The sequence below is a fragment of the Haemaphysalis longicornis genome, unplaced genomic scaffold (assembly GCF_048455015.1).
Source record: "Haemaphysalis longicornis isolate Haplotype H1 unplaced genomic scaffold, Haemaphysalis longicornis Haplotype H1 scaffold_8, whole genome shotgun sequence".
Lineage (NCBI taxonomy): Eukaryota > Metazoa > Arthropoda > Arachnida > Ixodida > Ixodidae > Haemaphysalis > Haemaphysalis longicornis.
In genome coordinates, this window is record NW_027526445.1 from 151,987,922 (window position 1) to 152,011,736 (window position 23,815).

The following is a 23,815-nucleotide window of genomic DNA, read 5'->3' on the forward strand; positions in this document are numbered from 1 at the left end:
TGCGCGCACGCGAAACCGGCTCAAGGACAGTGTGAGCAGCGTGTTAGGGCGCCTGTTTAACAGGCGCCCTAACACGCTGCTAGGGTTGTTAGGGTGCCTGGATGGCCTTGGATACACAGCGCTCTCCGCCGAACGGAGAGGCGGCGAGGGAGGGCGCGCGTTCTCCTGGAGAGCGCGTGCACCATGCGGGTTTCGCGAGCAGGCAACTTTCGCCGCTGCAAAGTTAGGGGTGCAAGGATTATGCGAGGAACCAAAAAATCCAAGTTTTGGTGGCTCACATTAGGGGTGCGAGGATTACGCGAGTGCGAGGATTACGCGAGTAAATACGGTAAATGAGAAAATTTATGCGAAGCGATCCAGTACTAGTGTGACCATCAATGACTGCATATGGATTACTTGTAAATAAACAAAGGTAGAAAAATGTGCTTTTAGACAAAAGTGACTGCACTATTATTCCAAAGTCCCAACGAACCACTTACACACATGTTATACCTCCGGCTGTAAAGGGTAAAAAAAAAACTAGCTGCATCCTTTGGCAGCCCAAAAATAGTTCTACACGTGATAGCATGCAAGATATGGTGAGGCAGAAGCAGGTCACATTCTTAGAAGCTGAATACTACAATCCTCCTTAGACAGTTCCTCGCCTCCTATCTGCTTCTGTTCTCATATCTCTGTAGAACTGTACTTGTCATCCACTTCGTGCCTGTCCTCTGGATTGCACAAAGCCTCGCCTAACTTGATGCTTCTTTCTTATTAATTTGATGCAGAATGTATTTCACCATACTTTGCCCCCAACGCATGTGTGGCCCACATTATGAATGTGCGATACAAGAGCACCCCACCCTGTGATAATCTTGTACCATTTTTTCTTCTCGTAGTCTGGTTGGTCTCAGACTATCACACATAGGTAACTGTACCCCTCCATTACCCTTTCCAGCCAACCAAATTAAACACTCATCAAACCACTTCTCAGACCAGCTTTGAGCAAACTGTGCATGGTGTTCAAAACCCCATTTGTTCCACAGAGAACAAGCACATTTCAGGTCCTGTTCTCGCTCTAGGGACAGATGCTATCAAGCTTTAAAGGGGAAACCCTTCTACAAGAAATACTCCGAACAAATGTAAGTTCGAGAGAAGCTAATTTTGAAGGAGTCACAAGTTCCCCAAAAATCGCCTCCCCCCCACTCTCTCATCACTCTGCTCTCATACAAGCATACCACTAAGAGTCTGTGTCATTTTCAGTAAAAGGGCAGTGGTTCGGAACTCTCGGTGAGTGAGACCCACCGATGTTCTTGAGCAGGAACTGGGTGAAGGTGGCTGCAATGACGTCCCGCTCTTCGCAGATCATCTCCACCTGCGACTGGCAGCCGTCGTCGATGACGAGAACTGGCTCCCCGTCATGGTTGTTGCTCCCTTTGAACTGGAACTGGGTGAATAAAGAGAGAGAGAGGGAGAGGGAAAGGATTTCTCACAACCAGACACACGGCACAACGGTGTCTTACTGTCACTACCACACAAAAGTCTCTGCATTCTTATAATCTGACAAAAAGCAGCGAGTTCAGGAAATGTGCGCCAAAGCACGTGCGAAACCATCAGTGTGTGGCAGCTAAAGCCAATAAAACTGACTGAAGTTGCCGCAGCCAGTGTGGAAAGATGACACTCGCCGTGCGTTCCCGAATGCACACCAAACATGTGCCGTAAGCAAATGTGTTCACACGTGATCACCATAACTGGCAAAATTTTGGCTCAACAGAATTTCGTCACATGAGAGGCAGAATCTTGTGGAACTTCCCACAATACAGTAAAAACCCTGTTACAAGGGACACTTGGTTATAAGAGATACCTGAACGAAAATGATTCGGTTGGTTTTCTTATGTTCACCACCATGTTAGCAACGTAGCATACAAGAGACCCTGGCTACAAGAGGCCCATTTGCCAGGTCCTTTGAGTGTCTCTTGTAATGAGGTTTTTATAGTACACACAAAAGTCAGCCATACAACATGTGAAAAGCTGGCCTGGCAATTCGGAACGTTCTGGCCTTTTTCAGCATTTTATTATTCTTTCATATTACCTCCCTCCAAGATTTTGTAATTTCGCTTACTGCACGCTGGTTTTTGCTGCTTCTTTTTTTTACCTAGTGTACAAACTTGTGTCATGCATACTATCAGAACATTACCATCCTTGTAGTGACAACACATCATGCCAAACTCGCATATAAGATTCATACAAATTTTGTGCCAAGTAGACGGCTGCAAGCGAGACAAGCATGGAGCTGCAGCTTTTGTTGCAGCAAGGTATATGGACCAGCAGAACAGTTAATGGTAGCATGCCCTAACCGTTTTCATAACAATCCTCTGTGCTTTGCCACTCCCACACTAACTCTATCATCCTTTCCTGTGCAAAGCATGAAATGTTCCACAAATTTTAAGGTGTCCGCCCCGCACACCATTCTGCCACACAAGGCACAGCCCCGACTGCCAAATAGTTTCCACAGCTTCTTAACAAACCGCAATTTCCTATGCAGTAAATAAATAAATGCCCTCACCTTTGTGCTGGGGCAGAGGCGGAATGTGATGAGTCTCTTGGGAATGATCCTGAGCATGTACTCCTTCACCGTGAGTTGCTGCAATGAGCGGGGGGTTAAGAGAGACTTTGGGACGCGAACCAGAACTGGCTAAGGCAAGAAGACAGAGACAGGAAATGAAAGTGCCAGAGTAACACACATGCACAGAATTGCAGAAACTATCTCCCTAGGGTCGGATAAATGCCCCAGCCACTCTGCTATGCACTGAGCCCCTTCAGCGATTTTCGGTATACTCGAATCCCCCTCAGCACTTGGATTCCCCTGAGCCAGAGTGCGGGCCTCCACTGCTCATCCCCCATCGTCACTAAATTGCGACCCACCACCACCACTCTCAGTGCTACACATGGCTCCAGGTGCTGTATAAGCAGTCCGATACAGAAGTAGGCAACCCCCAAGACCTTTTATTAAACATTTCCATAGTACTGGCTACCAGGCCCTGGCTACCAGGACCTCCGTGCCCAGTACCTGCCACTGCACATCAGCACTCTGCATCAATGGACCACCCCCAACAACAACAGCCGCGACACCCTGCTCTCCCTCTGGGCGTTCGCTCATGAGGCAGGCATCGATCGCCGCATGTGATTGCAAATGTACACCATGTAACGCATGTGTGTACGCACTTCTTTCACTTCTTTCTCTTCTTTCTTTGTTTCTATCTTTTCTCCGACACCCTTCTTCCCCCTATTAGGCCAAAGAGCCATTCCACAATAAAGACTTTTCATTCATTCATTCAGTACTCCAATAGAACGCTGTAACCTAACTCCTTTACAGTTGGCTTCACCACTACACACTAATGCATTGCTGGGAAGACATTTTTCCTGAGGCAGTGTAAGGAGTCTGATATCAAAGCATAAACAGGGGTGAGACAGCTGAATTAGATTTGGGAGCAGTTTTTGGAGCAGCGAAATCTTCGTTTTGGAGCAGAAGAACCATGATTTGGAGCAATAAACGACATAAATACGTCGTCTTAGGAGCCTAAAAAATCTCATTTTTGACAACTTGGGGCACTTTTCGATCAGTTTTGAATGTGCAGAACACTGAAACAGCCTTTGAAAAAAGTTTTTTTTCCTATTAGACTATCGTAACGTACAAACTGCACTGCCTTTTTACAAACCATTTTCAAATTCTTGGGCTCTCTGCATAGATTGCACGGAGTGCCGTTGAAAATATCGAATTGAAAAACTAAGCAATCATAAGGCATTTTTATTATCATGTGACCGCCGAAATTGTTATTTTTGCAATCCCAGACACGGCTTCGCGCACAAGTGTAGAGCCACGGCAAAAGTTGCGCAAAGCGAGGTGATAGTCGTCACCAGCCCTCCCATTCCAATCCCCAAGGTGCACGTTCCCTACGATTGTAATTTGAGTAACTTTTGGCACTAAATTTCACTTCAGATAGATGGACCATTATTACTAGCATGCAATAATAGCCCGTCCCGCCGCTTTTGCAGTGTCGATCGGCCAATTCCCGCCGCTAGCAAACTCGCTGTCAAAGACATCAATAACTCGCGTTTTATAACACCGCAATGGTTTTCAATGGGTAAACTTTAAAAACTTGCAGAAAATAACATGTGCAACCCGACATTGTGACTTTCGAAAAAACTATCTCAAGGACAATTTTATGCGGGGTTTTATTGAATGGTCAATCAAATAAACCTTTACAAACTGCGTCGCCTTGGAGATGCTAGAAAAGCATGCCTCCAGTAAGCATTTTTCCCCCTGAAACTGATGGCAGCGTTAAAATTCTTGGCTCTCAGACTGTTTTAGAGCAGTTTGCTGCAATTTTCGAAATTTTCAAGCTTTTGGAGCAGCCTGGCGCAGGAAAATAAATTTGTATCAAAACTGCACAATATACGCAGCTGTCTCACCCCCGCATAAAGGCCATGGCACCTTCTATTAGGTGCCTCACCAAGACCCAAGCACCCCTACGAAGCCCTAATACTGAGCCCCCGCAGAGACAGCATCGCTACAATACGAAATTCATTTCTGCGAAGACCTTTTTCCCGGTGCAATATAAGGAGGCGTGCATGAAAATATGAAGGTCCTAGCACCTTTTAATAACACCATTTTCGCATGTGGCACAAGGGTAACGCATCAGGCATTACAGATGGACCGACAGGGTTTGCTTGTGGAGTCCGCATAGAAATGCCTAGAATCAAGCGTCTAAAATAGACAAAGCTGAACAAGGGCTCATCCCGTCACATGGCACCACGCAAAGCTAGCGAGCGCCCTGTTATCGCTGGCGTGCTGCTGCTGCTGTGCTCTCCCCCCGATCTCCCCACCTTTGGCGAGATGTAGACGAACACCTTCTTGGGCTTGGCCAGCTTCTCGCTGTTGAGGCCGACCAGCTTGGCCTCGTACCAGATGTTGTGGCTCTTCTTGGCCACGTTCTTCCGCACCAGGGACGCATCGCTCTCTGTTTTTGTTTGGGGGAAGTGAAGACGGGGGGAAGAAGAAGGGGGAAGCCAGGTTAGGTGAGGTCCCGGAATGTGAGAGTTACAAGCGAGGGGAACTACAAAAGATAAACAAACAACGAAACCACGTTTTTCTGGGGGATGCGACTGAGCTGTACTAAGCAACTGAGGTGCCAGTTGCAGGGAAAACAGCCTGCAGGCTCACTAGGCTGTCAATGTTAGGCATTACCCAGCATGCCCTTGTGTGCCCCGACCTCTTTGGCTGCCCGGGAGGTAAAACTTACAGTAACAGTAAACTATGCCAATTGTGCTGGAAGCGAGGGGGGGGGGTAATATGGAAAATATTCAAAGCAATTTGTTGTGTACACTAATACTAGTGTCCTGCACATTAAAAAAAAAAAAAAAAAGACAGCAGCTTATCCAGCCCGTGTCTTATTCCTTTTAAAAACCAATTCACGCATCACTTGATTCAACAATGACAGAACAGAGAACATTAAAAAAAGTGTGGTTTGTGGATACTCTTGTCAGACCTAGCGGTAGCCTGAAGGAATAACGTGGCTAGCTTCATGATGCCAGTTCACTTCCAATGTTCTTCCAACCACACAAAAGCTCTTGGTCTTAAAAGCCAAGTGGGGTGCTGGGATGGGGGGCTCTTGCCATAGGCTAGGTTCCGTTGTTAAGTTGCCCACAAAGTTCCGTTGTTAAGTTGCCCACTTTTTTTGTATGTGCGAATGAAAGGTGATTTTTGGCTGCTGGAAACTTGGTAGTGCAATCAAACTGCCAACCGCAAAAAAAAAAAAAAAAAAAAGTAGATTTCATTTTCAAAAACTACTCCAAATGTAATGACACAACTAAGTGATAGAAAAAAAAGAAAAGAAATGCAGTGGTCTGATTGTACACGACAGAGCCCCTGGGGATTGGATGCATGGAAGTTGAGAAGGGGAAGCACGAGATCAGAAATGCACAAATTGTCCACCTGCGATTAGCTTGTTTCTTCGATTTCCCAAGAAATTCATTCGACTGAAGTGAAATCCAACCAGCGACGTTTGCTCTGGTCTGATTGTGCTATGCGGCGCTTTTCCCTGTCCCTCACCCAAACATACAGCGAACAGCTATAACAGTGGCAACCCATTTTCCAGCCCCTGGGAGAACTGCAAAACGGGTTGCACTTCTCTCTTGAAATATTCAACAGGCTACAATCGCACGCAGGACAACAAAGGTGAAATAGCAGAGGCCCACACACAACGGTCATCTGCCCCAAAAAAACTTCACCCTCCTTTCCTTAAAGGAAGCTAAGAGAAGTGCGAAAGCTTTCTCAAATTCAAACTGCGTCAAAACCTTCGCTAAAAGTGCGTCCAGCATTCGGTTCAAACAATCGTCAAATCTTCAAAGACCCAAATCGCAAATGAAGAATGAATTCGTGCAACCATTTTTTCTTGCACTAAGTAATGTGCATCTACGAATGATCGAAGTGTGTACCAATACCCGGTTTATACCGTACTCCCCCCTCATGATCTGTGCGGGTATAGTCTTATCTAGAAGCATTCCTTTTTCGCGATTTTCAAGCGACCGTTTCAGCACGATGGAAGCCCGGTTTCATGCGCACACGGTGGGCCCACAGACCTTATCAGAGCTTTCCGGTCTACCAGCCAGTCTATGGGGAAATGCATTGGCTTTTTGACAAGATGCAATCGGTTTCACAAAGAAAGCTTTCGCTTTAAACATGCGTTTTAGTCCGGGGCCTCGGCAAGTAGGCAATGAGCCATGAACCGGGATTGCCAGGTGTGGCGATTTGTCGCCAAGCTAACGACTTTTGGAGACTGGTGGCGATGGAAATTTCAGTGCGGCGACTTGGCTACTTTCTGACTCCTTCGAGCATTGGTAATTTTCTATATTTATGAGCCCTTCCGATGCCCCATAAAAAAGCCATGCTTTACAGTGGTGTGTTAGGCTAATTTTTGGGGACCTATTCTAGACTTTGCCAGATTACCGTCATCTGCCTAAAAGTTAGTTGTGTTCTGTTGGTTTAGTTTGTCTCAACGGCTGAATGCACTGAAAAGGTCATAAAAAGGCCCTTCCGGGGCCTTTTTATGACCTTTTCAGTGCATTCAGCCGTTGAGACAAACTAAACCAACAGAACACAACTAACTTTTAGGCAGATGACGGTAATCTGGCAAAGTCTAGAATAGGTCCCCAAAAATTAGCCTAACACACCACTGTAAAGCACTCCTTACGGGCAAAAATCAATATCCGCCTTGCTCTTCTTGACTTCCTGCACCTGATGTTGTATGTATAGTGTCAAAGCCTGCCAGCAACGCCATCGGATTAAAGTGTAATGCTTCAGTAGTTTACGGGAGCTTGAGATGACATGCAGGGTGGTGCAAAGCTTGTAGGCACGGGAATGTAAATAGGTAGCGAAAGCAGTAAAACGCTGTGTGCAGCAAATGGCCGTCCAAGTGATTCATATTCTTTGAATTCTTTACTTAGAACTGCATATTTCAACTTTGTTGTAGACAGTAATCAAGCGCTGTCGCTTTCCCGTACCAAAGCTATTGAGTAAAATTTGTAATATGGTTTTCTACCTCTCGAAATTTCTGCATTTTTTTACGTGAATGTAATAAAAAAGTACTGACTAGCATCGCCTTGCTGAAAATGGGGACTTTTGTGGCTCCATTTCAAACATTCACTTTAAGGTGGCGACTTTTTCGGCTACTTTGGGCAATTTCTCGGCGACTTTTCTATCTATCTGAGGACGTGGCAACCCTGGCCACGAATGAACGGCCCACTCACTGGAGAGGACGATGACGTGGAAGTCGCCGTTGCTGAGGCTGGTCCCCCGGTAGGAGACGCTGACCTGGTAGCAGCCCGCCTGGTCCAGGCGCAGCACCAGGGCAATCCTGGAGTTCTCCGGGTGGTTGTCCCAGTGGTAGCACGGCGACGTCACGGGGCGCCCCGAGCTCACCTGGGGCAGGACGGAAAGGGAAACGAGAACAGAAACAAATGACGGACGAATGTAGTGCTCGAGCCGTTTGTAGCAGCTCAGGGAGCTGGAGTAATGCTGTTCTGGAGCAGCTTTGGAGCAATAAAAGGGGAGTTTTGGAGCAGCTTTGGAGTGTCGAGACGAGTTTTGGAGCAGTTTCGGAGTGTCAAGAGACGAGTTTTGGAGCAGCTTTGGAGTGTCGAGAGAAGAGTTTTGGAGCAGTGAAACTTTGTTTGGGAGCACATTTCTAGAGTCAAACATCATTTCTGCAATTTTATTTATTTTTTGTAAAAAAAAATAAATTTTTTTTTCTTACTCAACATTCTATTTATACTGGGCCAAACACGTTTGCAGTGAGTTAGAAAATATATGTTCCTATAATATAAACATGACAACTGACAAAGAAACAACTAAGAGAAAACTAGAGATAAGCGATGCTTGAATAGCCACATTTAACTAGACCTAAAAGAAAAAATAAATGTTCGTGATATCACAACAGTCATCAGAAACGAACCAGAGAAGACCTGAGATTGGTAAAATGGTCCCTTTTGCACCTAAGCTGTTAAAAGTTTAACTTCATTCTAGTACTACACCAAAAAGAGGGTCTAGACAAATAATAATAATAATAAAAAACTAACAGACACTAGGAGAGAGAGAGAATAAGAGAGAGGATAGACCGTTCTGCCCACTCACAGATCTCTTATTCGGGCTGGTCAGTAGTCCCCGTGGGACTCAGTGTGGCCTCCTCCTCCCAAGGCCCCTCCCCCTGCCCTCACCTCGATGATGTCGACGCTGTACTCGTCGCTGGGGTCCGTGCTGGGGTCGACGATGCAGGCGTTGTTGTACTTGTCCCGGGGCTCCAGGAACAGGTGGTGCGGCTCGTCCTGGGTGCACACTACAGTGCAGCTGTGGTGGATGAAGCCCGTCTTCTGCGGGTCGGGGCGCCCTGCACCAGTGCGGGGCAAGTGCACATGAGGCCAGGCGGCGGGGGCACCCCCCTGGAGGAAGACAGGCTACGACGGGTCCGTTCAAATCTGCACATCTCCATTTTGAAGAGGCAAACATCTGCACCTCTAAGAAAGGTACAGGACCCCCCCCAGACGGGACACAAAAGAAGGGAAGAAGTGCGGCTTCAGCTGCCGCCAGTGCCATGAAGCGGTAGTCATATCACTCTCGATCTTGTCTGCCCACAGTGGCTGGCAATCACTCTGATGCCTGTGGGCGAGCACCGCATAAACAGCGTGCTCGTTACGAGGGCACTTTTACTCTTTTTACTAGTGGACACGGCCTCGCACGCTCCGGCAACGCTTTGAAGGTTACTTATCGTGGGAACCTGGAATTGCGCGCGGGTTGCAGCAGCTGAGCGTGCAGTTTCGTGCAGTGTATGCAATGACCCATGCACGAGCTCTACGCACAGTGCTATATGTGAACAAGGATGGCAACGGGGACCATTACTACACTTGATTAGAGGAGGGGTACCAAACTAACATACAGCAAAAAGTAGCAATTAAAGCACAGAAATGAAAAAAGAGAAAATCACCGTCCCTCTTTCTTAGGGAAAGCCTAACAAGTGCATACAATGCAAAAGAAGGCTGATTAGGCGAGACAGCAAGCGAGCAAAGAAGCTGGCACTCTTAGTAAGGTGCACTTCTTGGCCTGACCCACTTGGCCAATCTCCCAGAACCTCACTTTTTTCCGGCAATCCCACCAACGTTCCCCCACGGTTCTTTTTCATCACTACAGGTCACATGGAGCAGTCCTGTCTTCTTGGCACCCAGTGACCTTAAAAATCCATTCGGAAGTCAAACGGCCTTTGCCAAACCCTAGGCCAATCCCACACATGCAAGTTTTTAGTTTTTTACCGATCTGTCGCTTCGAAACCTTTTGGGCCTGTGTTCAATCGCCAGCACTGACAACTTTTAACATCTCTGCGAGGGGAGTCTACATCAGCATCGTCATTATCATGCCAAAATTCACTCCAAGATGAAGGCCGCTCCCACTCCGGTCCTGCACTGCCCGTGTAAGTTCCTTGCCCCCGAACTTTGTTAATCCGTACCTCCGTTGAGTTAACTGTCTCCCTCTCGTTCTAGTATCACGTCTCAGTAGCCACACCGCTACCGTGGTGGTCCACCGGTCGTCGCTACATGGTCAGCACAAGTCCATTCCTTCTTAATAATTTGAACTATGAAATCCTGCACTCAAGTTTGTTCCCTACCCAAGAAGCTCGTTTCCTGCAAGCAACAGATTTTCGGAGATGTCTCGTGCCCTTTATAAAGCCTCGCTAGAGAACAGAGAACCGAAAAATTTGGCCACCTTCACAACTGAGATGCGAAGACTGAGGAAACAGTGGACCTGGTGGTCTTTACTTGGCTTTCTTAGGTCTGCCCATCTTATCGGTAGATCAGAATCCAAAGTGCCAAAGACTGAAGTCAAGTCCACTTCAACTCAGCCAAAATCCAAAGCCAACGGCCAGGCCATAGACCCAAAGAAAGTGCCCCGAATGCGATGATAGCGCAATCGGATAGATGCCAGATTTAATGTCAGGGGCCCAGGTTCAACTCCAAACCCTGGGAGGCATTCTTTTCTTGAGGCGCGCACTACTTCCCCACACCTGGTCGTCGTCTCCTTACCTCCTCTCCACTCTCCCTCGCACTTCTTGGCCTGGCATTTTCCTCCTCTCCACATTGCTGCTCCGAGTTTCGAGCGATGCCAGGTACGGATGGAACTCAAGCTTAACCAGCTTTGTTGTTAAGAGGAGGCAGAAGAAGGATTGACTGATTGACTGCGGGGTCTATTAACGTGCGGAAGCTACACCTGAGCCACGAGGAACACTGTAGCGGAGGGCTCCGGATTAATTTCCATCCCTCGGAGACCTTTAATACTGTATTTATTCGATTATAAGGTGGTTGCGAAGAAGGTGCAGTTTGGATTTGGAGTAAAAAAAATAACCACATATTGTATATATACATATACTGAGTTTCGAATACAGGCAGGCATGACTTTGAGACTACGGATTTTGGAAAAAAAACCTCGCCTTATATTTCAATAAATACAGTAACGCGCCAAAATCTTGACACACGGGGTTTTTTTGCTTTTCGCCTCCACCAGAAAATCCCCACGACCTTGGGCTCAGCAGCTCAACGCCTTAGCCACTGAGCCACCGCGGTGGGTGATGAGGGGAAGGAAGGGGGGCCCACCGGGCAGGAAGCTCTTGACAAAGGGCGACCCCCGCACGTGCACCATGCCGACGAGGACGGACACGTGGCAGAGGCCCGCGCGCCGCACCGTGAACTGGACGCGCGCCTGGTTGGCCAGGGCGGGGTCGGTGCCACCCAGCTCGACGCTGCAGGCCACCTTGTGCACCCCGTTCCCGGCCACCACTTCCACCAGCAGCGGGTCCTCGTCACAGATCGGGTAGCCGCGACCATTGCGCTGGAAGAACTGGGCCGGGAAGAGAGGAGGAAAGGACAATCGGGATGTCAGGGCCCACCCCCGTCCACTCGCCACATGCTGCAAACGATATACAGAACAAAAAATTCCTTACTTAAGTCTGCTTACCCGCAGACCCAAGCAGACTGCCGGGTAATTGGCTATGTGGGACAGCAGTCGTTTGGAACCCTATTCCGAATGCAAAGTAGGCAGCTTGGGAGGAAGCTATCTAAAGACTGCAATGATACAGACTACCTCGGTGTCGACACTGTCTACACTTGGAAACATCACCAGTGTCACCTTTATGCCCAATATTCCTAAACAGAAACGAACTGCTTGTTTAAATGTGTCCCTGATGTTCATCAATTGTGCAAATGAAGCTATTGCCTCTACCTGTTTTTTTTTACAACTGCCTCAAATTCTGCATCTTATCGTAATGCATTTTTATGTTACAAAACTGTTGTCCTTGACACGTATACTAGAGTATGCTGTGTTTTGTTGGCGGTGCAGGCTGCTGAACCATTCCAATTCTCCTTGCTTTGATTCCTTCTGAGAATTGGACTGCTTTCCGCAAATTGGTGTGCATTTCTAGGAACTTAAAAAAACGAGCAACTGCCCCTCTACTCCACGACGGTGTCTCCCTCCCACAAGTCCCCCCTCACCTTGATGAAGAAGGTGAGGGTGCTGCCGACGACCTGGGGCTCGGTCCAGTCGAACTCTACCCGGCAGCTGGCCGGCGAGAGGTACTTGCCGGTGAGGTAGCCGAGGAAGCCGAGCTTGGCGGCGGCAGCGGCCGACTGGTCACACAGGAAGCCCGCGGGCGCCAGCATCAGGGAGGCCACACCCACCAGCACGGAAGCCACCAGCGACACACCCACCAGGGCCCCTGCGTTGTGGTCGTTGTTGCCGTTGCCGTCACTGGTATCCTCATCATTAGTCGCTTTGGTAAGGCAACGTACGACGATTCCCGTTGTTGTTGCTGCTACGGAAACGGTTTTGTAGTGCTCGCTTTGGAGACAAGCAGGGATCGTCCACATCGCTGGAACAATTTCTTTATTCTGCCACAGAGAACAGTTTGAACGGCTCATAAAAAAAGGGGGGAGGAATAGTTTAAAACGTCAATTTATGTTAATGATTATTCAAACACTAGCAGAGAAACCTTCTTTGCATAGGGATTGCACTGGCAGCAGCAGCAGCATAAATGCAAAAAACAGAGCATGTGTCACTCCATGCTTTGTGGCGCATTTCATCTCGCTTTGCACTAGTGGGACAAGTGGAATTAAGAGGAGGATCGTGGTTTCACCCTTCCTGACAGGCAGTTTTATTTCATGCTGTGAAGGCTCTTCACAAGTGGCGCTTAATCCTGAGTGGTCTCAAGAGTGTGTGGACTGTGCTGCTGCTTTTCTGCTCCCTTCTGGCTCCCCGTGAGCAATTAGAAACGAGGACCACATGCATACCAAAGTTCTTCAACAAGCGCCCCCCCTCAGTAATTCTCCCACCATGAAAGCAGCCACTCTGCTGCCATTTGAGGCACGTAGTCAAGCTTTTGCATCTGTTCTGCCAACCAACACAGCTGCAGATGAAGTCTACAACTGCTAGGAGAAGAAACAGGCATCCTCCTCAGATGCCAGGTTTCCCGAGGAACCTCTTAGTCATTCACTTTACTTTAGTCCCAGTTGGGTTTTTCCTCCGACACGAATTGATGCAAACACCATTTTCCCCTGCTACGTACAAATGGGTTTGTGTGCAATCAACAATCAAAAGTCCACAGTGTTCTACTGTCATTCACTACAATATGCACCAACACCGATAAATGGTGCTGCAGGACTGCACACGGACACAACAGGTTCCTTGAGCAGCAGCCACTGGCAACATACCGCGCAGGTTACAGGGACATTGCACTATGATGGAAGTGCCCGAGAGAGCAAAGTGCGAACGTGCTGAACAGTGTCTCACCAAAGGCCCATGTCTCCTGCTGGTGGTCGACGAGGACCTGCTCCCAGACACGGCCGGTGACGGCCCGGACTGCCTCGGGGCTCCGTGGCAGCAGCCCTACGGCGTGCACCACCTCCGGCCGCCAGCCCTCCTTGCCGCCATTTGCTCCAGAGCGCACCTGCCACACCAGCTCCTCCAGGCTCCCAATGGGGCCCTGCTCGGACGTTGGCCTGCACACGAGGGCGAGAAGGAGACACGAAGGGAGCGGGGGTTTCGAGCAGCGAGTCTTTTTTCACCCCCAGATACCCGAGGAATGCTTCGTTTTATGCTGCTGATGCATTACGTAGTACGACTTGTACTATCTGCATAAAATTGCATAACTGGCAAAGTTAAGACATTAAATTGCTGCAATAATATCTGCATAAAAATGCATAATTAGCGAGGTAACGACATTAAATTGCTGCAATATTATCTGCATAAAAACGCATAATTGGCAAAGTTAAGCCATTAAATTGCTGCAATATTATCTGCATAGAAATGCATAATTGGCAAAGCTAAGACTGTAATAGTATCTGCGTAAAAATGCATAATTGGCGAAGTTAAGACATTAAATTGCTGCAATATTATCTGCATAAAAACACATAATTGGCAAAGTTAAGCCATTAAATTGCTGCAATATTATCTGCATAGAAATGCATAACTGGCAAAGCTAAGACTGTAATAGTATCTGCGTAAAAATGCATAATTGGCGAAGTTAAGACATTAAATTGCTGCAATATTATCTGCATAAAAACGCATAATTGGCAAAGTTAAGCCAATAAATTGCTGCAATATTATCTGCATAGAAATGCATAATTGGCAAAGCTAAGACTGTAATAGTATCTGCGTAAAAATGCATAATTGGCGAAGTTAAGACATTAAATTGCTGCAATATTATCTGCATAGAAATGCATAATTGGCAAAGTTAAGCCATTAAATTGCTGCAATATTATCTGCATAGAAATGCATAATTGGCAAAGCTAAGACTGTAATAGTATCTGCGTAAAATGCATAATTGGCAAAGTGAAGACATTAAATTGCTGTAATAAGGTAAATGTAGATCACCATAATAGAGGAAAAAAAACTGTGGTTGATTTCTCTGTCATAGGAATCGGTAAAACACGAAAGTGAAATGCGCAGCGAAGTCTGCGGCTGAGCATGATTTGCGGGTCGGCGGTTGTCTTGTGGGTGTACTTGGAGAGCGACGTCCTGTTGGCGGGTCACTTCGGCAAAGGTGTACTGGCGTCATTTCCGTGACGGATATGACGTCAGTGAAATCTTGGTGTATCCCAACATAAAACACTTTCGTGTTAAAATATAAAACCCGAAAACGAACTACCCGAAGTATAATGTACTCTTTAGTACTAAAGGTTGCTTCCCCGTGAGAAGACCCTGTGTGCAGGGATGCACCCTTTACAGGCCGCTTGCTTCGCAAGGGGGTACGAGCACTCAAAAGAATGCTCGAACCTTATAAGGTGACAGACCATTTCGTAACATGACAAGACGTTGAGCGTGAGCTGTGTAACCCTTCCAAGAATTTTTTTTTCGTTGGAGCCACACGCCCGCATACCACGATAAGGACGCATCACAGCAAATGCGGCGTATAAGCCGGTGTGATGCCGTTTATTCACGTGATACCCCCCCCCCCCCCCCGTGGTCAGTTTTTGTTTGTTTTCTTGTAGTGAGCCACTACGGCACCTTTCACGAATTATACACCCCCCTCCCCTCCAGAAGGATTTCGACCCCCGCTCCCCCCCCCCCAAATAAGAATTCACAAACACGAGTACACTGCTCAAGGATTTATACACCCCCCAACAGCACCCCCCCTCCAACACCTCCCCCCCCCCCCCCCCCAGGAGGATTTCGACTCACACCTAAGCAAGAAATTTTGGATTCACCCCAGGCATCGACAACACGACCCCCTCCTGGGAGCTGCCGCACGGTTTTTGTGCAGCTGTCGCAACACGCACAAATTTTGATGTTAGTGTTAGGTTTCCTCCGAGCAAGGGTGTCAAGGCCAAAGTGTCCCAATGCGATTTTAATTCAGCGCAAATTAGGCCACGTGACGCGCGAGACATGATGTAACGCGGACATCGCAAAGCTCGAAAACACGTCGCATGGACACGTCACGCTGTAAAATAGTTCAACTATTACTCGGAAGATGCCCGCGGATGAGGACCGGGTCGCGACCGCTGCTACCAGGGAAAGCAATGGACGGGGGAAAATCGCACGCAACGAGATTCGTCGAAAGTTCCGACACACACAGGTGGAAATGCATCCATGCACATGACGCGTACGACGACGAGAAGCTGGTCGGGTAAGTTAACTAAACGCGCCGAAGTCGCCCGGCAGGACCCAACTCATGTTTCAAAGGTTATATAAAAAAGCACCGCCTCGCACCCCTCAATGCCCCCCTCACCCGCTAGCCTCCCTTCACAACCAGGCAAGTGTGAATGTTAAAGCCTGAAGGTGGAATTTGACGCCGTCGCAGACAACACACAAAACACGCGGCGATTCACTCGCTGTTAGCTTTTTCGTAATTCCTTTTCAAACTTAGGGTTTTTAAAACAGTTTTCAGCAACTGCACGAGCGTCAACAAGTGCATGCAGTCGTCGTCTTAGGTTGCACCGCGTGCACAAAAACAAACCAGGACCTCATCCGAGAGGTGTACCACGAACTACCCGCCAAGTTTCCCTCCAACTCCAGCGATCATTTATAGTGTCGCCGTTAACAACCGTTATAAAGCCGTTAAAAAAAGGCTTAAATTTCGTGGCGCCACTTTCCCGACGTCCGCAAAAGCGCCCCATTTACAACATGCGGGCGGGCGCACAGCGGAGACACCATTTTACTCCTCACAAAGGCGACATGTCGTGGGCAGCTTCTGCGATACAACGCCGAACCTAATTACGTCGGCGCAGGCAGCCTAGAAGAAACAGGCTCTGTCTCCGTCCCACGTGCCTGTAGAAAAGGCTAAGAAAACAAAGACGTTTTCACTGCCACCCCTTTCCCTGCAAGTCAGTTGTTCTGTTTTCTGTGTTCTTTCACCGCGTCTCTTCCCTCAACCTGCCATCGCCCTGTCTCCAAGACGCTGCACTTTTGTCTCTTTTTTTTTTTTTTTTTTTGCTTTTCCCTCTACTCGGCTGTCGTCATCCATTTGTCACTGACACAGCCGACCGCCGCCGCAACTCTGTAGCGCAAGTTTTCCGGCCCGACATTGTGTTTAGACACTGGGGTAAAGTAGCCGTATAGTCCCTGAGGCCGGGCGCTCTAATTACACCAGGGCGCAAAAGCTCAAGTTCTGACAGCTCCCCGCACTTTTAAAAAAGCGGAAAGAGAGAAACGCGATCGAGCAGTCACTGCTTAAAATCTTCCTTTTAGTGTCTTTTTTTACATATTCTCTCCTGTTTCACTACGGCCCCCCCACCACTCTTGAAAGCCATTTTTCTCTGCCTTGACTTGTCATTTCCATTTTCTCAGAACTTAATCTTCCAAAAAGCCCGCGTGTCCACCCCCCCCTAACTTCTTCCGGCCTCTCGGGGACAACACGTTGTTACAGAAATAACATTGGTAAAAAAAAAAAAAAAAAGAAAACCTATCTTAAATAAATAATAATAAAAAGAGGCTACGTTCTGCAGACTCCAAATTACCGCTAACCAGTTCCGCGCGCCACAGACGCTGTCATTAACATCCCCCATTCGTGCAGCCAGAATGCGTGTCCACGTAAAATGAAAACCATTCCATCACGTGGCCGCATATTTCCTTTTTATACGTGCGCCTTACTGGTTTTTAATGAAGTTAAGGCGCCATAATAACCGGCAAATGCACTCGGAACGTGTCTACGTAAAACGACAGCCATGCCACACCTGGGCTGCACATTTTCCCCACGCACATGTGCATTAATACAGTTTTGAATGAACTAATCAGTCCGCAGTTCGCGCGCATATAACGGCGAACACAACACGAACAACCGACAGAGAACGTAAGAGACGACACAGGCGCGCTGATGAAGCAGTAATTTCGGCTGATTCGTTTCTGCTGTGCCTCGACGGCACTGCCTACCCAATTTGGCCCCTAATCCCCGGCCGACGCACCGAGGCTGACAGCGAAGGGAGTTATCCACGCCAGGCACAGAACGTGTAAAACAAACCGCATCAAGCGCTGCCGTGTTTTCTCTCGCTTAGAGAACGTGCCAAGCAAAGAGAAAGAAATTTAAGAAGCATCGGAGAGAGAGATCGCCTTCGAAATGAAAGTAGGAAGAAAGATGCACAGCGAGACAAAGATGAGAATATTTTTGTGTCATGTGCCCAGAGAGATTACAAAAAAATTAAAAAAGAAATGAAAAAAGCTGGGAACCCCTTTGCAGCGCGGAGTGTCGTCCGTGGAATTACGGCAGATCTGCACGTGCGTTAAATAAGAACACAATGGGAGCAAGCCACAAAACGCAGAAACGTACTGCATACACTATAACATGATGGAAAGAAAAAGAACAGAAAACAAAACAAAAAAAAAACAGTAAAGAATTTTTTTTAATTTTATGTCGAATGTTACGTTAAATTGAATTTTTCGCGCTGATGCCACTGAGGCCAGCCTTCCGAAATGTTTGCGCCGGGTATATTAGACAGTATCCCAGGTTTGCAAAGGATGGCCGTAGCTCTGTTTGGTTCCATAAATAATAACGCCTGCGACGAAGCTCGAGATCCTCTGGCGCCCGAGCCGTCGTGAAAAAGTGCAGGGGTTTTTTAATCAATGTGTTGGCTTTGCTCAAACATTTTTTTGTTTATTTATGTTGATCGGTACGTTGAAAGCCTGCCAAATGCAAGGTGAAGCAGGTATTGTTTAGAATTTATATATTTTATGGCGACACTGTCTGCGTGTGTGCGAGAGGAAAACTTTCCGCAGCAAGGAGCGCGCATGCGCGAAGAAACAGTGAGAGAGACTCCAAGAGAGAGAGAGAGAGAGAGAGAGAGAGAGAGAGAGAGAGAGAGAGAAACAAAAACGAGAACGTCGGGGATATCTCGCGTCAAAACACGTCATGGCAACATCACCTTGGCCACGGCCACGTGTTTGTGACGCAGTTGGCCAGTCACGAAAAGAAAGAGAACACCCTTTAAGCGAGTGGCCCGTTGGTGCTAGGAACGACGTCGCGAGCAGCGGCGGCGAGGGCTAGAGAGCGCGCCCGTGCCGATCCGGCGGCCCAGGAAGTAGAACGGGGCCGCGACGCCGAAGGCAAGAGATGGCGTCCAGACATCGACAACGCTGCGGCCAGAAAAAAGTGAAACCGGGTTTCCACTGTGTCAAAGCGGTTATTTAAAAACCACAAAAAAGTAACGGTTCTAGATAAGACAATACGCGTACCGATCATGAATAGGGAGTACATACTATACCTTTATCTCATGAGCCACGCATTTGTATACATTTAGATCGTTAGTAGATGCATTTACATTGAGCACGAAAAATCGTCGCATGGATTCGTTCTTCGTTTTCGATTTTTTGGGTCTTTGGAGGTTCGACGATCGGTTGGACGCAGTTCGGGCGAAGGTTAGACGCTCTTTTAGCTTTCGCGCTTCTCTCATGGCAGATCTTTCGCTCTTCCGATGCGCCATCGCCACTCACCAGAGTCGCAAGATGCGGGAGTGCAGCTACGTCACCTCTCTCTATTCCCTTACTTCTAATTCCTCTCCAACCTGGTCTTTTCGCGGTTGTGCATGGGGTTGCGCCCGAGGAGTTGTCTGTGTACACGAAACCACCGGATTTTCCTTTGAACTAGCCATGTAAAGCTTCGCTTTAAAGAATAAGCATAGAAACTGGCCACTCGACGTAAAGAGGAGCAAACAAACGAACAAAATCCCGCGCAAAGAAGCGCCGGGGAAGCTCTTGGCTTGTTAAGGAGGCGTGGTCGGAAGGCGCACTGTGTACTTTGCCGCGGCTATTCTACTTTCCACTTCGTGCGCGGCGTGTGCGCGCGCGCTCATTTCAGTCGCGCAGACGTTGCGTGAACGCCGCCGGGGCGCAAAGCTCGGCGCAGATGACGGCGATGCATAATTCAGAATCCACCAGTAACGAGCTGCAGTCCCCGACACGGGCGCGGCGCCGTCAATTTCCGTCCCCCCCTCCCCCCCCCCCCTCTCCGGTTTCCACCGGGTATAAAAGACCACGTGGGAGGTGGGCCGTCCCGCTTCGCGTTCGCGTTTATAGTTCCCGCGATATCGGCGTTCGATTTTATTCGATCGGCGTTCGATTTTAACGCCACGGCTGTTTTACTCCCGTGTAAACCTCGGTACAACAATACCAGTGATTTCCCTACACCCCCCTAGGGGGTGTGTAGACCCCCCCTAGTTTTTCTGGACACCCCCCCTTGAATCCCCAAATTTCACTCTTGTCAGTCCTTGTATGGACCTTCTTCAGTATCGATCTGCGCATGCGCGGGCTGCCCGTCTGCTATTCTTGGCAGTAGCCTCGGGCAAAATAAACAAAAGTGCGCCCCCCGAGCTTGCTGTTAGCGTTGCACGTATTTATTGCCTTTTTTTCGGCAGCTCGTGGCAAGTTCGTATGTGCACACAAAAAAGGCTTTCAAAGGAAAGGGGCAAAGTGGTTTGAGGCTGACCACGCTGCGAGCACAGGGAGTAGCGAAAATGAAAAAAAAAAAAAAAAAGTAAAGGAAAAGGGGAGCTTCAACGGCCGCAGATTAGTCACGGAAACTTTCGCCTGCTACCGTGACATTCATATGAATGGTACGGGTGACGGGTAGGTGCGGGAGCAACTGCAGGACGAGAACATTTTGTGCACGAGTTCTCCGAAACCCAGATATTTTCGGGGGTGTGCCTTACTGCCATTTTTTTTAAAATGGCAGTAAAAAACAGCTAAAAAATAAAAAACAGGATAAAAAACAGCTTTTCTGGTTTATGACCCCCCCCCCCCCCCCCCCACAGCGCCATTGAGACACCCCTTCCCCCCCTTGATTCGATGCCTGGGGAAACCCCTGAACAATACTATTTTTAAGGCGAAAGCCTAATTAGGTATCCTATTGTGCGAAAAAGCATCCCGTACAAAAAAAATGGCCACCACTGAAAAGAAAATACAGTAAAAGCTCGTTAACTGGAACTACAAGGGGATCACAAAATTGTTCGAATTAAGCGGAGGTCGAATTAGCGGGCGGGTGCTAGAATTAATGGAAATTTCATTTTATTTATTCATCCTTAAGGTCCCGGAGGCATTAAATTACATAGGGGGGGGGGGGGGGGGGGCGTACATCATGGTTGCAACATCTTCAGAAAAAGGTAACAATTAAGGAACAACAAAAAATGGAAATAGAAAAAAGACAGGAACGAGCACTCAAGTGACGGCGTACATCAAGGTTTCAACAACTTCGTAAAAAAGTATCAATGATCACAAGTTTTAACAAGGAATAACAAAAAAGGAAATAAAAAAGGAAGGGAATTAACACTCAAGTGACAGGGCGTATACGTCGAGGTTGTAACATCTAAAAAAGTGACAATGATCGCACATTTTAACAAGAAACAACACGAAAAGGAAATAAAAAGAAGGAATGAACACTCCAGTGACAACAGAAAGACTAGGAATAAACTTTACAACAGTGTAATATAACAAGTAGACAAACAAAGAAGACGAAAAAAAAAAAAAAGACGAAGAACGCAAGTGTGGTATTTAGGTGGCATCGTTTTGGTTGCTGAAATCGCGCCACACTGCGCGGGCAGAACGCAAACTGAAGCCACCTCTGGACTCGTCATCGCGAATTAGGCGCTACTACACGTTTGTGGCAGGTGATTTCGTAAATAATGCATCGTAAATAATAACGGCATGCGCCCGAGCATTGGCGCTGTTGGCGCGACACCCTCTGTAGGAGCGAAATAAGCTGTTGCAGGAGCGTAGCGCGTGTGCCACGCTGTTGTTTTGCTGTTTCGTTGTTTTGCATCTCCAGTAAATTTGGTTTGGTTTGGATTTGCAACACATTATAATCAATCTGGGCCGATGTCTTCTGCGGGCAGCGATGGAAACCAGGGGATCATAGTTCGAATTAACCGTTCTGGATACCGACGCGTCCTAATTATCGGGAGTTTTTTCCCCTTTGAAATACACAGGGCTGTGTCGGGACAAGGGCGTGAGTTCGAACTAACCGGACGTTCGAATTAACCGAGATCGGATTAACGAGCTTTTACTGTAATTAAAGCAGCTCCACTCGACGTAAGAGCTGTCAAGTGCGGAGCACTGATTCGCCAAAGGGGCTGTGGCGCCCTCTCTCGACTAGTTTCACTATCAGACAGGCGCTGATACCGAAAGTAGTCAAGAGAGGGAGCCACTGCCCCAGAAAGATACACCGGAATGAGTTTTCATTAATTTGGGGTAATTAATGCATTCATTCATGCTTTTCCCCCCTTATTTTATGTTAATGTGTACTTATCCGCGGCCCAGCAACGGCAGCCTCCATGGTAACGATGCAGCGCAAGGATCACCCACCACACTTTGCATACGAGTAACGTGTGGCTGTGTGGCGCAGTGGGATAGACATCGGATTCGTAACGCGAGGGTCTCAGGTTCGATACCGACCAGGGGAAAGGGTTACGCACCGGCGTCACGCACCAGGGGAAGCCTGTGCACATGCTATACATACAAGATTCATCTTTCGTTTTTCGTCTTTCAAGATTCATCTTTCTCATGGCCACACCGATTCTTGCATGCATAGCAGCTTACTTTTTCAACCCGCCCGCATTTAGTAGGCTGCCACGACAGGGTAAAGCTGCGATGAGGTGTCGCTGCTGCCGTCAACCGCAAGCGCGAAAACACGACGCTACAGGCTTTCCACCATTGCACCTTGCGCCTCCGTAGCCATTTCACCGACAATGGCAGTTGCCTTCGTTCTCCCGCACCCGTAGCGCTTCGCCTCTTCGCACTTGGGAAACATCTTGCGCAGAAGAGGCCCAACGTTATCACTCTCGCTGAGCGGCAAATTGTGCTCGATAAGAAATCCAGTGAAAAGTAACACTCCGCACGCACAACACTGTCTTCATTGCTGTTGCCAAATAAGTTGCTCACGGTCCTCTGCTTCCCGATAGCACGAAGGAAGCTTTGGTGCTTAGTAGTCGGCCAATGCAGCTTTAAGTCTCCTTTGCCGCCGTGGGACGTGCGTTCCCGTGGCATGCGCAAGTCGTGCAAAATCCGAACTGTTCGCCTTTCCTGGACGGCACGAAACACGGGAATTCTGAAGTATAACATTTCAAGAAACATTTTAAATACTTTTTCTTGGGTTTCGACGACGCCATGATGTCAAGAGAGCTGTGAAAAGCAGAATGTTACTACGTTCAGTCCTCAACGCATTGTCCCGACCACATGTGAACAAAGTTAGGCTTGTACACTCCGTGCACACAAACGGCTTGGATTCCCATCCGACTTCGGCTAGCTATCCAGCTCGTGATGGCAATCGCAATGCGGTTGTGCTACATAACGCAGTTCTTTGTTTTCTTTTTGTTTTGTTTTCGAGATGGGGGTTGGGGACGTTTATCGGGAGATTTATGGCTGTGCCCGTGCAATCGGGAGAATAGGTAAGAAATCGGGAGTCCCCCGGGTAAATCGGGATAGTTGGCAGGTATGGACTGTGGGAATCGCACCGCGTGACCGGTAAGCGTGACTGCAAGTGAGTAGAACAAGTGCGCGCCACCCACGGAGAGCTCTGGTCCTGGTGAAGCTGTGACGTGAAGTGTCGCCAATCTGTCTGTCGAAGTAATCCCTGCCGAAAGACTAAGATTGATTTATTGATTGTAAGGGTTTAACGCGCCGACGCAAGCAGGCGATGAGGCGCGCCGTAGTGGAGGGCTCCGGATTAATTTCGACCCCCTGAGGATCTTTAACGTGCGCCGAAATCTCGAACACACGGGCGTTTTTTGCTTTTCGCCTTCATCAGAAAAGCGGGCCACCACGGCCGGGAATCGAACCCGCGACCTCGTGCTCAGCAGCGCAACACCTTAGCCACTGAGCCACCGCAGCGGGTCGAAACACGAAGAACTGAAGGCGAAGAAAGAGACGCAAGCACGACGTATAGCAGTAAAAGAGTCTCGGATCGCCCGGGGTAGCAGCCATAATGCTTCGGCCTTCAAAGCCTGCAAGTAGGCTTACGTACCCCGAGGATTTTTCTTTTAATATAGCTCTATTCATTTCCGCCAGGCACAGACTAAATGATGATGATGATGGCTGTATTTCAATGGCTTAAGGCCAACTGGGGGCAAAGAGCGCCAGAGAGCTGTCCAAGATGCAAAGGAAGGCATAGATTAAGAAGAAAGCAGAAAACAACAGCGGGGATCAAGAATGAGAAATGCCAGCGCGTTTAAAAACAACAAAAATGGAAGAAAATGGTGGTAGTGCTTTGTAAAAGCGCGAAATCAGAAATAAAACCTGCGAACTTACACGCTCGGGAAAGCTTAC

General features: G+C 48.1%; 1 protein-coding gene across 2 annotated transcripts in view; it reads right to left on the reverse strand.

The window, feature by feature from the left end:
* Positions 1 to 23,815, reverse strand: part of LOC144149874 (apoptosis-resistant E3 ubiquitin protein ligase 1) — a 91,673-nt gene that overhangs the window by 14,702 nt on the left and 53,156 nt on the right. For both annotated transcript variants that reach the window (XM_077681588.1, XM_077681587.1), the window contains exons 4-11: positions 13,364 to 13,572; positions 12,070 to 12,293; positions 11,176 to 11,419; positions 8,755 to 8,924; positions 7,789 to 7,960; positions 4,867 to 5,000; positions 2,546 to 2,623; positions 1,285 to 1,426 (exon numbers count right to left, since the gene is read on the reverse strand). In XM_077681588.1, the coding sequence (XP_077537714.1) occupies positions 1,285 to 1,426; positions 2,546 to 2,623; positions 4,867 to 5,000; positions 7,789 to 7,960; positions 8,755 to 8,924; positions 11,176 to 11,419; positions 12,070 to 12,293; positions 13,364 to 13,572 (1,373 nt within the window). The remainder of the gene's footprint in view (positions 1 to 1,284; positions 1,427 to 2,545; positions 2,624 to 4,866; positions 5,001 to 7,788; positions 7,961 to 8,754; positions 8,925 to 11,175; positions 11,420 to 12,069; positions 12,294 to 13,363; positions 13,573 to 23,815) is intronic.